Source organism: Choloepus didactylus, chromosome 6, assembly GCF_015220235.1.
Source record: "Choloepus didactylus isolate mChoDid1 chromosome 6, mChoDid1.pri, whole genome shotgun sequence".
Classification (NCBI taxonomy): Eukaryota; Metazoa; Chordata; class Mammalia; order Pilosa; family Megalonychidae; genus Choloepus; species Choloepus didactylus.
The window spans coordinates 154,475,422-154,491,921 of record NC_051312.1 but is presented as its reverse complement, the minus strand read 5'-3'; the positions used below and the strand labels follow the sequence as shown (position 1 = coordinate 154,491,921).

The following is a 16,500-nucleotide window of genomic DNA, read 5'->3' as shown; positions in this document are numbered from 1 at the left end:
CCGCTCCCTCGCCTCAAGGACTCTCTGGTGAGTTGGGGCTGAGGAGTAAGTCCTAGCTCTCAAAGCTTCCGCTCGCATTTCCCTGGACACAGTAAGTCCAGTGACCACATCCAGCTTTAGGAGGGTGGATCTACCATGAATCCCGGGAGAACTGCAAATCATTTGGTGTGTAAGTATATCAATTACCTAGCTGCTAAAACAAATACCATACAATGGGTTGGCTTCAACAACAGCAGTTTATCGGCTGACAGTTTTGAAGCTAGGAGACGTCCAAGATCAAGGCATCAGCAAGGCAGTGCTTTCCCCCTAAAGATGGGGGTGTTCTGGGGCAATCCTTGGTGACCGTTGCAGTCGGTGGGGTGTAATGTAGGGGGCCTAATCCAAGGCATCACTTACCACTTCCCCTGTCTTTGTAGAGAAGCAGATGTATAAGGTCTGATTTCTTGAATTTGGTGTGCCTGTTTTTTGTTTTTTGTTTTTTGTTGTTTTTTTTTGTTTTTTCAGGGTACTTAAGGATAAACCATATTTAATTGCTGCTGTGTTCAGTTTATAGAAATTATCCATTTTATCAGTAAGTGTTTAATAGTAGAAAAGCATGCAATAATGATGAAAATTATAAATTTGAGGTTTATATTCCAGGGCTTATTTCCTTTCTCAGCTAGGCTTACTTCTGACGTCTATTGAGGGAGATACTTTCAGGTGTTTTCTCCTACTCTCATTGCCCACAACATGTAGAACATTTAAATAAATGGCTCTGGTTTCCTCAGTTAGAGTGAAAAGAGCATTTGGGTCCCTTTAAAATAGATGAAGGAATAACTTCTCTGAGGAATGTCTGATTTAGGGTGTCCCAAAAAGCCTTAATGCAGTTTTAAACTTTAATGATTTTAGAGGTCTTTATGCTTCAAACTTACCAAACATTTTTTGAAGTTTAATTATTTAAATTTCTTATATATTTATTTTTGGAGATTTGAATAATATTTAATTTTCATTTTTTTCTTTCAGTCCCTTTGAAGATGGCAAACATTTATCATTAGGAATCTATTCCTCCTTTCCCATTTCTCTAATTATCTGCTTTTGTGATCCCCCCAACCTGCTCCAGAGCATTTGGACCTTCTTCATGGAGAACAGTGTCTCCCACAGTGCACTGGTGGCATTATTCTATCACTTTGTTCAAAGAGTCCATAAGAAAAACGTCAGTGTGCAGTATCGAGAATACGGCCTGCATGCTGCTGGACTCTATTTTCTGCTGCTGGAAATACCAGGTCTGTATACCTGATATGATAGGACAAGCCTTTTGTCGTTTTTATCCTGAATTGTTTCCAGCTTTTACTCTTTGTTGCCTCACTTACACGGTGGGGCAGTGGTACCCCACCTCATAGGCTTGTTCTGAGGATTAAACAAGAGTAAGTATAGGAAATACCTGGCATCTTGTAGGTGTTTGAAGACCGTCTTTTCCTTTTCTTCTTTAAATGTGTTTACTTCCTGATATTATTCTGTGTCTATAACCTAGTGCATCTAGTGTGAGTAGGATAAGACTGGAGGTGAGATGTTTTCAAGCTACAAGAACTTTGCTCCTACCCCCAACCCAGTTTGAAATTCTGATATGGCCCCGCTCCTCCTGACTCCCTGTCCAGATTGAGAATAACTCACCCAGTTTACCGCATTTAATCATCATATCTTCCTAGGCTCCTCTTGGTTGTCACAGTCTTAACCCATTTTTTTCTTTAAACTTTTTATTTTATACTAATTTCAAACTTGATAGGACAGTTGCAAAATAATACAAAACCCATACAGAGAACTCCAACATACTCCCACCCCACCCCATCCCAGATAACACAGATCCACCGATTTTAACCTTTCACCACATTTGCCTTATCATTCTGTCCATCTGTCTATCCATTTGTCTATCAATCTGTCTTTCTATCTAATCTATCTACTTTCTGAACATTTGAGAATAGGTTGTATGCATCATGCTCCTTATACACTTAATACATCAAGTACTTTTCCTAAGAACAAGGATATTCACTTACTTTTGTAGGCAGCCATTGGTGGATGAATATGATCTTTTAAGGCTTATTTGGAAGCTTTATTAGGGCAGATAAAGAGTAGCCTTTACTCTGGAGCTAGTGTAGCCCCACCATAGGGTGTGTTTCTTCTGAGGTCTCTACTGGATGCTCCTGGTTTTAAACAAAGTCTCTCCACAGAGCTGGTCAAAACTGAAATGTGCTCAGCCCTGTGTGAATTCTGGAAATGCTCTCATTACTTATTTCTGATTCAGCGCTATTGCTTACCCCTAAAGCTGAAGTTGATAATGGTTCCTCTTTGCTAAAGAGTCAGTATTATTCAAAGTTAATGAAAGACCTGTATTTTTGTTTTTTAACTTTTCATCTGTTATTACAGAAATGTTTCAAGACAATTAAATCTAACCTGCTTTAATTTTTATGAATAGGCAGTATAGCCAATCAAGTATTTCACCCAGTGATGTTTGACAAGTGTATTCAGATTCTAAAGAAGAGCTGGCCTCAGGAGTCTAACTTGAATCGGAAAAGAAAGAAAGAACAGCCTAAGAGCTGTCAGGCTAATCCAAGAGGGAATAGAAAAAGAGTAAAACCACCCAGGAAAGAGGATGTTGAGGTAAGAAGTGGAATACTAAACATATATGTACCTACATGTCAGTTTGATTTATTTAAGAATTGGCTTTATATTAAAATGTGGTTTCAGGCATTTTGATTACAGCCAAAAGCCAAGGTGTCATCAGCTAACTGATATGGCTTTAAGTTGCCCCTTGGGCTTGGTATACTACCGAAGGTACCTTTCTGCCTTGCACCTCCCCATCCTTGTTCCCAGGTGAGCACGACAACACGCTAACCAGCATATTTGGTGCACATAATCGTATTGTTAAAGAGGGTGGTTGAAATGTCCGTAAGAGAGTAATAGAATGATGCTAATCCCAAATTCTTGTGTAATTAGACAGGATGGTAGCGGTTCGTTGACTTTGTAACTTCTAAGAGACAAAAGAATTCACACTGATACCAGATTATAGAGCTGGAAAATATCTTAGCAGTCACTAGTCCTACGATTTACAGCTGTGACCATGGAAGCCTGGAGCAGTCAAGGGGCTTGGTCCTCACTGTAGTGATTCAGCTCCTTGTTGGAGTTTAACCTGACTTGGTTCGAATAAATTGAAAACCATGGGACAAAGGATTAGACATTGTTAGCAAGTCAGCTGTACATTTCTTCATAATTTAGATGGATGAGATTATAGAAGAACAAGAAGATGAAGACAATATTTGTTTTTCTGCCCGGGACCTTTCTCAAATTCGAAGTGCCATCTTCTATGTATTGAAGAATTTTTTAAGGCTTCTGCCCAAGTTTTCCCTGAAGGAAAAGCCACAGTGTATACAGAACTGTATAGAGGTGAGTGAGAATTCCAGGAACCTTGCATCAACCTCAGAGGGTGCAGACTACAGCTGGCCTAATGAGCTACAGTGAGCAGGAAAAATCAGGCCTTTTCTTGGTATCCTGTTTTCCAGATCTTTGTGGCATTAACCAGTTTTGAACCAGTTCTTCATGAATTTCATATTGCACCAGACAGGTGAGCCATTGATCTTCCAATGCTTTTAGTACGGTAAGTTTTGTTCTGGTGGTAGTTTAAATACCCTTTTTTTGTAATTGGCATGCAGGATTTTTTCATTTAAATATGGCTTATAGAGTTAGAGTATATTCCAAGTAAAATCATATCCATTAAGTAGTCTTTTGCCCTCTTTCTTTAGAAACCTTAACCAAGCAAAGTACATACCAGAACTGGCATATCATGGATTGTATTTGCTGTGTTCCCCAATTCATGGAGAAGGAGATAAGGTAAGGAAAACAAGGATCTAATTTAGTTACTAGTTGAATTACAAGTATATGAACTGTACAGTGGGAAAATGTTAAGTATTTGATTTAATGACATTTTAATTTACTACATCACTTTTGTTAACCTTTACCATTAGTATAATAAAAAGTAATACTGTTTCTATTTATTGCCTACTCTTCATTACCAAATTTATATCCAAATACTTGATAGCTGAAGCAACTTAGACATGTAAAGTGATTCGAATGTGAATTAAGTAGGAGGAACAGATAAGCTGCTGTACAGTTACTTTAATATAAATAGTCACCAAATTGCTCTAAAGAACAGTCATAAAATTTTCAAGTTTTCCGTGGTAATTCTTTCATGCCTCAGTATTTCTGTTAGTATTGGTATTATTTTTTTTTGTTGCTATTTTATAGAAATTCTACTGGTTATCACTGATAATCTAGATTTTGCCCCTCAAGTTACCTTACTGTTGTCACTTCCAATACTGTTGTCACAGTATTGGAATTAGGGTTATTTAAGCATTAGGATGTTACTAAGCTTAGAAGAGGTCATTAGTAAAGCAGTGAGATTTCAAAAAAAAATGAGATGAACCATAGCCATGAGGCTTTTGTTGTCTGTGATATAGTTAGTTTGTAGGGGCAGTATTCTTGGAGAAGATGGTCTTGGGGTTTGATGGTTCTTTGGAGTTTTCTGTGTTCATATGCTCCAGTCCTTACCAGATTCACGTCTTGTGTGAGTTGCTAAAGCCTCAGTTTTCCCATCCCGTCAGATTTGTTGGGAGCATTAAATGAAATAATGCATGTGAAATGCTGGGCATATGCCTATGTAGAAGACACTAATAAATGGGTGCGAAAATTTATCCTGTTAGGTCCACTGTGTCTCTAGAGATATAGGTGTTATCTTTTTTTAATTGACTTTATGTTAGACAATCTTGATTTTAGCAGACCTTTAGTTTCTTGACTTTGGACAAACCATGTTGAGAGTCTCTTTTATTATCTGCAAAATTCAAGTAATATATGTCTTGTTTACTTCATTAAGTTGTTGTAAGGTTAAAATTAAATGTAAAATCTAGCAATATATGTGAAAGTGCTTAGTGCAATATCTACCACATATTGGTTTTCAGCAAATGTATTATTTACTGGAGGAATGATTTAATCAATTGAATAAATTAAATGAGATAATACTGTATTACAAGGTGCTTTGTAAACTTCAGGTAAAATACAAGAGATCGTTCTTTCCCTTTCTAAGGGAGTATCAGTAGCATTCTTTGCCATTTATAAATGACAGTTAATTATCCACTTGACCTGAATTCTGAGCTATAGCATGCAGGGAGTGGGGGAAAAAACTGTTGAATTTATTATCATTATGATCGTTTCTCATACACTATTTACATTTCACATTTATCAACCACCTGGTGGTGATTGTCAAGAAGCACATCCCTAGTGTTCACCCAGAAACTGTGTTGACCTGGCTTACCTTCGGATGGCTTGAAATGATTTACGGCAGCCTGCATCGCTGTCTGTGAGGCGTCAGACCTTAAATTATTTTCCCTTCTAGGTTATTAGTTGTGTTTTCCATCAACTGCTAAATATCCTGTTAATGCCGGAAGGAGGTGAAGGGTCCCATCGCACCCCCTTGACTATTACTTCACAAGCCAGTCGTAGCAGGAACCAGGCAGTGCAGTTTATCAGGTGACTTTTTCCTCTTTCCTCACTCCCCCTCAGTCCACTGGGCCCTGAGCTGAGCAAGGTATCTGATACCTGTGGAGTTAGACCTTCTGGCCCATTTGTGTTTGGGGAGGTCAGATTCACTCCCTAGGTACAGTGGTATGCATGGTCTGGCTGGCTGTTGGTAGCCTCTGCGTTGGGGCTTTGTTGAAGAGAGAAGGGATCTGCAGCCCATGGGCTGGAGCCTCCAGCTTGACTCATCTGTCTCTGAGGTCAGCCTCTAAGGAGTGGTCACTTCTCTCTTTCTGCCTGCTTCAGTGTTTACCACTGTAGCTATTCTGTCTTATCTTTATCTTTCTATCTCTCTTCTCTGAGCCTCTTTCCTTCTATCCCTTGCCACTTTTCCCTTGTTCCTTCTCACTTTTCTGTTCCCCTCTCCCTATAAAAAATAGTTCCTAAAGGAAAGAATTACATTTTTTTCTTTGTTCTTTAGCAGTAATTGATTGACTAATATTCCCCTCATGAGTCCCTCAGCTTCACTTTAAAAACCACATCTTAGCTTTACTGGGAAAGGCGTCTCTGCCGTGTCCTTAGCTTTTCTTTCCCTCCTCCATTGAACATCTGGCAGGGAGCATAGAGGTGGTGGAAGGAGGAAGTGGTGAGTGTGTGTGTGAGCATGCACGTACCTGCAGGCATACAGAGTGTGCGGTGTGGTTGGAGATGTGTGTGCATGATTCTTAATCCACATATAGACGGACTATCATCTGATCACTGAGCAAATGTCCCCAGCTAAGGATTTTTTAAACATTAAATAATTAATATGTTTTAAGTGGAAACACTTTCACTTTGGTTCTTCAGTGAGAGTTCATGATGATAATTGCGGTGTTATTCAGATAATGGTACAAGTATATTTAGCACCAAAAATGGGTCAAATCTGGGCATTATAATAATTTCTTCTGGGTTTCAAGTTTGGAGAAATGTAAGAAATGTCAAATGTATTGAAGTAGCAGCACTTTGCTGAGCTACCGCTAGGTGGTACTGTGTCATAGCCTATTACATATATCTTCTGTCGTCGTGTCCATCCCGCCTGCCCCCCCCCCTCCGCCCCGCCTGAAGGATTGTTTCCTCATTCTTGTCTACTTGTGCCAGCTCTCAAACCATGCAGAGGAAACACTTGACAGTGCTTTGCTATGACATTTTATATCCTGTTTCTCTGTTTCACTCAAACAACTCTTGTAATATGGAGGTAGATTGTTTTTAATATTTAGGAGATCTAGAATAGAAGAGTAGTGGTTTTTGAGGATGAAGTCAAGGAAAATTGCTGTTGTGTTGTAATCAATAAAAGGTGTAAGGTAATGTGAGTATATTTTTCTTTTAAATAGCTCACTTGTGGATGAACTAAAGGAAAATATATTCCCGGTCCTTCGTATCTTACTCCAGCACATCTGTGCCAAGGTACCATTTGCTTTAATAATAATAATAATTTAAGTATATAGTATATGCCTATATAGGTATGTGTATGCAGGTAAATGCCTGTGTATGTTTGTTTTGGGCAATGAATCTATCATTACTAAAAGCAGTATTATTTAATAGTCACTAGATGTTCCCCTAGACAAAGTGTTCTTTTAAAAAAGAAACTTTTTACTTGGGAAAATTTTAAACATATACAGAAATGGAGAGAAGAGTGTGATGAAGCATCACACACCAGTAGCTTCAACTGTTGTATGCCATTACAGCTCTTCCTGCCCGTCCCCCACCCCCTCAACAGTACATACACTGGGTGGGTTTTTTTAAATCACATTCCATCATATTTTGTACATAAATAGTTCAGTATGTATCTCTAAAGGATAACAACTCTTTAAAAACATAAACACAAAATACTAACACACTGAAAATGACATACACAGTAATTCCTTAATATCACCAAATATCCAGTCACTGTTTGCATTTCCATGATTATCTCTTAAATTTTTATAGCAGTTTGGAAAAATGATTCTTAAACCCTGTGGACCTAGGAGCCCATAAACTCCCTGAGTTTGTAAATGCATTTTTCTTGGAGGGGAGGGGGGGTTTGTAGATATACCTTATTTCAGAGGAGTATGAATCTGAAATTTGTTAAGTCGTTTATATAACATTTTAAGGTCATTTAGTGACAGTCAGTTTCAACTTGCATTACAATATGTGTTTCAGTTATCTGCAGGTGGATGTTGGCTGCACCACTCCTCTATTTTTGTGTTTCAGGTGATAGATAAATCAGAGTATCGGAATTATGCAGCCCAGTCCCTTGTCCAGCTGCTCAGTAAACTTCCTTGTTTGGAATATGCTACGTTCATTGCCTGGCTTTACAAATATTCTCGAAGCTCCAAGGTAAGAGAAATAGCTGCATAAACGACAGCCAGATCTGGACAAGAGAAGGTTTCTTTGGTTTTGTCTGATGGAGATTCTTATGATTTTTGCTTCACCAGATCCCACACAGGGTTTTCACTCTTGATGTTGCCTTAGCTCTCTTAGAGCTACCTGAAAGAGAGGTGGATAGTACACTCTCCCTGGAGCTTCAGAAGTTTGTAAAGCATAAATTCTTGGTGCAGGAAATCATGTTTGACCGTTGTTTAGACAAGGCACCTACTGTCCGCAGCAAGGCCTTGTCCAGTTTTGCACACTGTCTGGAGTTGTCTGTTGCCAGTGCATCGGAGAGTATACTGGAACTACTGCTTAACAGTAAGTACGGTGACTATTGAAACCTATCTTCTGCTCATCAAGAAATTGGACTGCCAGGGAGTCCTTTTTTGCTGTGACAGAAATAATCAATATGTGATGATGCGTTTTCACCCCCATAAAACTCTCTCAGTACATTCCATTGTCAAATAACTTTTTAAACAGATAAGCCTGATAAAATCAAAAGGCCTTTTAGTATTTCAAATATTCATGTTTTAGAAGAGAGATTGTTGGCAGTCTTTAATATAACTTTGCATTGTTAGGCATAGAATTGGATGTATTGGTCCTAACATCCATTTCAAATGACATTCAAAAAAGAGAGCATTATTTAATTGTCAGCAATTTAGAATCTGTCTTCCTTGTCTTCAGGCCTGATTATCTTAATTGTGATTCCTCTGTGGATATTTACTTAAATTTTCTAAAACTAACTTTTTTTCGCTGCTGTCTATCTGCTTACTTTAGGTCCTGCAATTTCAGTAATAGAGAGCCACCCTGGTACCTTACTGAGAATTTCATCAGGTAATGGATCAGTATGTTTTCAAGTGTTGAATAATTGTCTTTTTGTTTAAAGGACATGCTGAATATTTGAATTGTGTAATATTCCACCTTTCTGCTTCATCAAAGAAATCGAAATTCATTTCAATAATAATGTAGCAACTTAGATGAGTAACCTGCCATGCTTACCTTATTAACACATTTTTAGCTTACTGATTCTCCCTCTTTAAATTTATTTTTAAGGATTTTCATATCAGAGGCAGCCACTTTACCCCTCAGGAACCTCAGAGATGATCAGTACAGACAAGAGTGGTGAAGCAGTTGGATCTGGGGGTATGTCAGGTTTTATCACTATCAGATGGGTAATAAACTGTTACATTTTAGTCACCCATAAGTAGAATCTAAAATCCTTGGATTTTTTTTTTTCCTGATTAATTCACCCTTAAGAATTGGAACATTTTTTTCACTCTAAAATTGGACAATTTCTATTTTGTTATCTTTAATTGATGACCTTGCATTATATATTACTACGTTGCATTTTTAAGACAGAATAAGCCACATTCCAGTTACCATGTATTGAACTTCAGGACCTCAGTACAGCTTAGAGAATAGTAGTAAGTATTTATTTTCTTAATAAAGTCAGTTGTTTTAAACTGTTGGGATTGTTGACATAAAAGAGCCAGTTACTGGAAAGTACCTAGGAGATTAAATTTGTGTTTGAGGAAAAATCATCACAAGAATGGGGAAAAGATGAAGGAATACTGTGGCATCCAACCTTGTTCCTGGCTTTAGTATCTCATTACTTTTGTTACCATGGTATCTTGACTCTGAATAAGCTATCCCAAAAGTCACTTTAAAAAATTTTAAAACAGATTTAATGCGGTAGCATATATAATGTAAAATTCACCATTTTAACCATTATAAGTGTACAATTCTGTAGCATTAATTACTTTTACAATGTTTTACTGCCGTCACCATCACTAAAACTTAAAATTTTTTCATCACCCAAAACAGAAATTCTTTACCCATTAAGCAGTAACTCCCCATTCTCCCTCCCCTAGCCTGTGGTAACCTGTATTCTACTTTCTGACTCTTGTGAATTTGCTTATTCTAGTTTTTTCATATAAGTGGACTCATACTAGCCTATCTGTGTCTGGCTTATTTCACTCAGCATAATGTTTTCCAGGCTCATCCATGTTGTATCCTGTATCAGAACTTCATTCCTTTTTGTGGCTGATTAAGACTCCATTGTTTGATATACCACGTTATATTTACTCTTTCATCTGTTGATGGATGCTTGGGTTGTTTATACCTTTTGGCAATTGTGAATAATGCTGCTATGAACATTAGTGTACAAATAGCTGTTTTAGTCCTTGCTTTCATTTCTTTAAGGTGTATACCTTAGAGTGGGATTTTTGGGTCACATGGTAATTTTATGTTGAACTTTTTAAGAAACTGTCAAACCTTTTTTCATGACAGCTGCACCATTTTTCATTCCCAGAAGCAACGCATCAGGGTTCCAGTTTCTCCACATCTTTGCCAATACTTTTAATTTTCCATTTTTTTTAATAGCCATTCTCATGGGTGTGAAGCGAGTATCCACTTTTAATACCGTGGTAGGAAACTGTGTCCAAACTTCCATTGGAAAAGACAGTTCAGAATTTGCGTTATAATTTCCCTTCACCAGCAGCATGAACCGATTTTTAATAGGTCACACATATTGTAAATTTTTTGCAATTTGAACTGTCACAAATTTTTACTTATTTGAAGTTCTATTTTTTTAGTGACAGATTAGATTTACTGAGTGGTTATTGGTTTTCTCTCATGGACTCCAGCACAGGATTCAGAATACTGTTGATACCAAACTTCTTGTGGACTTGTTGAACCCAGAAATATCTGGAGTGTCAGTGTGATTCAGAAGGAAAAAAACAAACCTGGATCATGTGTTAGATAGACTCGGTGCCTACTCAAATTCTGTTTCTGTCTAGCTGTATGGTTTTGAGAAAGCCATCTAATTACTCTGGGCTTCTTTTTCACCTGTAATATGAAATAACATCATATAGTGGGGAAAACACTGTATTAGAAATTAGGGGCAGTCTGAATTCTTGTGCCAACTCCAGTACTCATTAGCTACACAACCTAGGATGTGGCAGTCAATAGAACTCCCTGAACAACTGTCAAATTTTCTGATCCCAGCACCTTCCCCATCTCTCAGAATCTCTGAGAGATTTTATTGAAATAATGTTTTTAGAAGTGATTTGGAAATAGGTATATACAGAAAGAGAAGAGAGAAAGAGTATGTGTGTGTGTGCAGAGGATTAATTACATAATTAGGTTCATTCATTCAGCAAACATCTGGTCCTTCCTCATATACGCTATACACTATAGATACAGACTTTGACAGTATAGTTCCTTCTCTCAAGGACCCTGTAGATCAGTGTATACAGATACGTGTACATGTAAACTTAATTCTGCGAGATAGGTGCTGAAGTATAAGTAGAGGGCCATGGGGATCATTGCTGTTTATCATTTCAGTCTAGAAGATCAGCACAGAATTAAGTTTGTGTGGCTAGATGTTAGCACTTAGGTACTGTGTGGCTAAAATATTACAAAGAAATTTAATCTGGAAAATGCTAAATCTTTGCAAGTTACAGATTTACTATTGCACAGACTGTTTTTCAAGCATATCAGATTGTGTTCATTTAGCATTACCGGGTGTAAAGAGCCCATGCTCCCATCTTATTTTTGGTAAACTAAAAGGACTTTATTGTTGGCAGTGACTATATCTGAAAAAAATGTGTATAGTTGATGCATGCTAGGCACTGGGCTAAATGCTTTCTTTTTTTAAATTGAGATATGATTCACATATCATTAAGTTCACATTTAAAGTATACGTTTCAGTGTTTTTTAGTATATTCATAAGATTTGCCACCATCACCACTGGCTAATTTTAGAACACCCCCCCACACACACACACATGCAGAGAAACCTTATACCCTTAGTACTTGTTTCCCATTTCACGTCTATGGATTTGCCTGTTCTGGGCATTTCACATAATTGGAATCATACATTATATGCCTTTGTGTCTTGCCACTTTCAGCATAATATTTTGTGACGCGTATCAGTACTTTATTCCTTTGTATAGCTGAATGATATTCCATTGTAAGATATAATACGTGTTGTTTATCCATGTATCAGTTGATGGGCATTTGTGTTGTTTCTACTTTTTGGCTATTATAAATAATGCTGCTATGAACATTTGTGTATCTGTTTTTGTGTGAACATGTTTTTAACTCTCTTGGATTTATACCTATGAATGAAATTGCTGGATCATATGATAACTCCATGTTTAATGTTTTGAGGAACTGCCAGACTGTTTTCCAAAGCAGCTGCACCATTTTAGATTCTCACCAGTAATGTATGAGGGTTCCAATATCTCCACATCCTTGCCAACACTTGTTATTGTCTGCCTTTTTGATTTGGGCCATCATAGTGGGTATGAAGTAAAGCTAAGTGTGGTTTTGATTTGCATTTCCCTAATAACTAATCATGTTGAATATCTTTATATGTGCTTGATGGTTATTTGCACATCTTTTTGGGAGAAATGTCTGTTCATATCCTGTGCCCATGTTTAAAATTGGGTTGTCTTTTTATTGCTGAGTTGTAAGAATTCTTTATATATTTTGGATTCTAGATTCTTATCAGATTTATGATTTGAAAAAAAATTTACCTATTCTGTGGGTTATCTTTTCATATTCTTGATCATGTCCTTTGAGCACAGAAGTTTTAAATTTTGATGGAGTACGTTTTATCTGTTTCTTTTGTTGTTTGTGATTTTGGTGTCATATTTGAGAAACTTTTGTCTAATCCAAGGTCATGAAGATTTACACATATGTTTTTGTCTGAGTTTTATAGTTTTAGCTCTTACATTTAGGTCTTTGCTGCATTTTGATCTAACTTTTTATATGGTAGGAGTTCACATTCATTCTTTTGCATTTGGATATCCAGTTAACCCAGCACCATTTGTTGAAGTGACTATTCTTTTTCTTTGCCCGTTGAATGGGCTTAGCACTCTTGTCGAAAACCAGCTGTCCATAGCATAGACGTGATAGTTTATTTCTAGGCTCTCAATTCTGTTTCTTTGATCTATATGTCTTATCTGTATGCCAGTACCACAAATTCTTGATTATGGTAGCTTCGTAGTAAGTTTTGATATTGGGAAGAGTAAGTTCTTCATCTTTGTTCTTTTTGGAGAATGGTTTGACTGTTTTGTGTCCCCTATATTTCCATATGAATTTTAGGGTCAGCTGTCAATTTCTACAAAGCAAAACATCTGGGATTTAGATAGAAATTGATCTGTAGATCAGTTTGGGAAGATTGTCACCTTTACAAGGTTAAGTCTTCCAATCCATGAACATAGACTGTTTTCCCATTTATTTAGGTCTTCTTAATTCCTTTCAATATTTTGTAGTTTGCAGTGTACACATCTCGCAGTTCTTTTGTTATATTTATTTCTAAGTATTGTATTCTTTTTGAAGCTATTGTAAGTGGAATTTTCTTAATTTCATTTTGAAGTATTCATTGTTAGTGTATAGAAAGAACTAAATTTGAGGGGGGGTGATATATATCTTATTATATTCTGCAACCTTGTTGAACTTGATTATTACCTCTAATAGCTTTTTTGTGATTCCATAGGACATTCTATGTATGTCAGATCATGTCATTTGTAAACAGAGATAGTTTTACTTCTTTCTTTGCAATCTGAATGCCTTTTATTTCTTGCCTAATTGCCCTGGCTAGAAAGTCCAGTAGACTGTTAAGTAGAAGCAGAGAGAATAGGCATCCTGTGCTTAGGAGGAAAGCTTTTAGTCTTATTTATAGCTAAACAAAATTTAAGAGCTAAATAAGTCACTCAAATTTTAGAGGTAGGAGCCAGGATTTAAAACCAAGTTTTTAATGCTCCAAATTTGTGCCCTTTTTATTATCCCATCCTAACTTTTGCATTATTATGAATAGCTAATTATTAGGGGTTTTTCTTCTTATTCTACATTGTTTCATCCTTTGGTTTTTTTAGGATTTAAAATAAGCTAATTATTGAGACTTTTCAACTAGAGTATTTTCTTGGTGGTGTGTAGTCTTTCTCAGGCCATGATGACTCTTTGGCATTCCCTCAGCAGAAAGATGCATCCTGGCCATGCTGAGAAAGAGGCTCCGGGACGAGAAAACCAATGTTAGAAAGTCTGCCCTCCAGGTGGGAGCTTTTCATAGATGTTTTTATGTTCTTTCTTTATAAGCATTAAAATCTTGGAAATGCAGGAGAATATTCTGAAAACCCTTGGGCCATGTATGCTACTTAACTTGCTTTTCATTTAACTGCTGGTTGACCCTGATCCTGTTATATAGAAAAAACATAGATTAGCAGAAGGACTATCTGTTTAAAGCTTTCCCACTGGTTTGCTGGCTTTTTAAAGAACCCCAAATTTACGTTGTAGTGTCTTTTGTTTAGAATAGGGATTCTGAAGCTGAGGGCTGTGGATGGGTTTCAGTAGGGTTCATGAAACCCCTGAAATTGTAAATATTTGTTTACAGTACTGTTCAGTCAAATGGTCTACAGAGAATGGCTTTAGCTTTCATCATATTCTAAAATGTGGGATGTCATGGGGGAAAAGGTGGATGCATGACTCCAAATATGTTAAGAACCCAAACTCAGTATTCCTTCTTGTACAGCTTATCTTTTTGTGTTTATACCATTGGGGGTCATCGCTTGGTGTTGTATGTATGCCTTCTAGGTGTTGGTGAGCATTCTGAAGCACTGTGAGATCTCGGGAATGAAAGAAGAACTGTCAATTCTGCAGGACCAGTGCCGGGACCCTGCTGTGTCTGTCCGGAAGCAGGCCCTCCAGTCTCTTACCGACCTTCTCATGGTGAGAACCAGGTATTATGTATCTAATGCATGGGATTCGACACTCAATAATTCAGCATAATAGTTGGCTATTGCTAAACAATAGGCTAACAATTCAAAACGCTACCAAATTCACCAAAGACCTGTATGGTTTAAGAAAGGAAGAGGCATCTTTCAATTATGTATGATAGGCTATGTTTTGTGTTAAATATAATTAGGAACTAATGCTATAGAATGCTAATGGTCGACTTTTATTTTTGCTTCAGCTTAAATCTCATGTAGAAAAATCAACTTTAAAATTAATTTGATTAAGCCAGGGATGTACATTAATTTTTGTCTGTTAACACATATAGGTATGATATCATATATGGAGATGATATTGCCAAAAGAAATATAATTTACCAACTAATTAGCTGTTGAAGAATTTTAAAAGCATGTTTATTTTTTTATTTTATGATAGAAGGCGTTAAGCAATATGTATTTCCACTTTTTCTGTTAGCACCTGTTTTAATTGCTCCTTGAACAAATATTTGCTCTTGATCTTGAATTGCCAAAAAAGTGCTGATTTGCAACTTAAAAAACAATGACTTTAATGTGTAAGTTTAAAACTTCATTATACACTGATGTACAGCAACAGGCATTTGAACCTTATTTTCCATATATTTTGAATGTTGGGGTTTTTTTTTTTTTTTCCACTTTATGGTTTACCTGCAGTTGTATGTGTGATTACTTCTAACATGTCTCTCAAATCATTGATCACAACTTTACTAATAAGTATTTAGACTTTTGTTAGCAGCAGACTTCATGACTTTAAAATTATAAAATCCTAAGGCCCAGCCTAGATGTGTGCAGATACAAAAAGCCTGGCTGACAGGGGTCATCCCGGTTGTGATGGACTGTGAGAGCACGGTGCAGGAGAAAGCCCTGGAGTGTCTCGACCAGCTGCTGCTTCAGTGCATCAAGCAGTATGATAAATTTCACACCACAGACGACAGCCAGGGGCTCGCTTGGGCTCTCCTTACTCTCCTTGCTACAGAAAGCCAGGATCTGAGGTACGTTAACCACATGGTTTGTTTTCCTTACAGAAGGCCATAAGGATTTTTATTAATAAACTTCTGTATCGATACTGAAAAATCAGCTTTTCAAACTAATATATAAGAAGGCTCAATTTTGGTCTTATTTTCTTGACCTTCTAATTCAGATTTCATAGCAGTTTTGTGGTGGCTGTATTTTGGTCACTTCCTTTGCTTTCCTCTGAGAACTCTCCAGTTTTATACGGTCTTAATATGTAATAGTAAACACTGATAGATATAGTAAATTAATCTTAGCCTTCCATACTTGGTATGAAAGATGACCTTATTCTTGCAAGTACAGCTTTTTCTAACCCTTTATTGGCCTAGTTGGTTTAATGCCACTGTGGTATTGTTTTCCATTTGCTACCATTTACTGCGCTTCCACGGTGTATAGGAACTAAGACTTACAATGATGCATTTGTAGTAATCTTAAAATTCGCTTGTGCTTGTGCCACCTTGGATGCTTTTCTTTTCTCTTTTGTTTCTTTACTGTATGAGGAAGATTCCCATCCTCGTTTATGTATGGTTATGGAGGAACTGTCATACTGTGGAGAAGTGATGAATTTCATGTCATAGGACACTTTATTGGCACTGGCAAATCACCTAACCCTCTGGGCCTTAGTTTTCTCATTTGTGAATCAGGTGGATTACATGATCTCTTAAGGTCTCTTTTGGTATTAAAGCTCTATGACTAAAAGTGTATTCACTAATTAAATGTTACCTGAGTACCGACTATGTGTTAGGACACAGTGGTTGATTCAAAGAAGTTTAATGAAAGGGATTTTA

At 37.0% G+C, this 16,500-nt stretch overlaps 1 protein-coding gene across 2 annotated transcripts in view; it reads left to right on the top strand.

Moving 5' to 3' along the window:
* The window catches only part of NCAPD3 (non-SMC condensin II complex subunit D3), a 64,597-nt gene that overhangs the window by 4,622 nt on the left and 43,475 nt on the right, over positions 1–16,500 (top strand). The window contains exons 3-16 of one of the 2 annotated variants that reach the window (XM_037841998.1): positions 1,100–1,262; positions 2,450–2,634; positions 3,250–3,417; positions 3,534–3,595; positions 3,774–3,861; positions 5,420–5,553; positions 6,912–6,984; positions 7,771–7,896; positions 7,995–8,247; positions 8,707–8,763; positions 8,983–9,072; positions 13,914–13,990; positions 14,529–14,663; positions 15,473–15,693. In XM_037841998.1, the coding sequence (XP_037697926.1) occupies positions 1,100–1,262; positions 2,450–2,634; positions 3,250–3,417; positions 3,534–3,595; positions 3,774–3,861; positions 5,420–5,553; positions 6,912–6,984; positions 7,771–7,896; positions 7,995–8,247; positions 8,707–8,763; positions 8,983–9,072; positions 13,914–13,990; positions 14,529–14,663; positions 15,473–15,693 (1,832 nt within the window). The remainder of the gene's footprint in view (positions 1–1,099; positions 1,263–2,449; positions 2,635–3,249; positions 3,418–3,533; positions 3,596–3,773; positions 3,862–5,419; positions 5,554–6,911; positions 6,985–7,770; positions 7,897–7,994; positions 8,248–8,706; positions 8,764–8,982; positions 9,073–13,913; positions 13,991–14,528; positions 14,664–15,472; positions 15,694–16,500) is intronic. The other variant, XM_037841999.1, reaches the window with a different exon arrangement.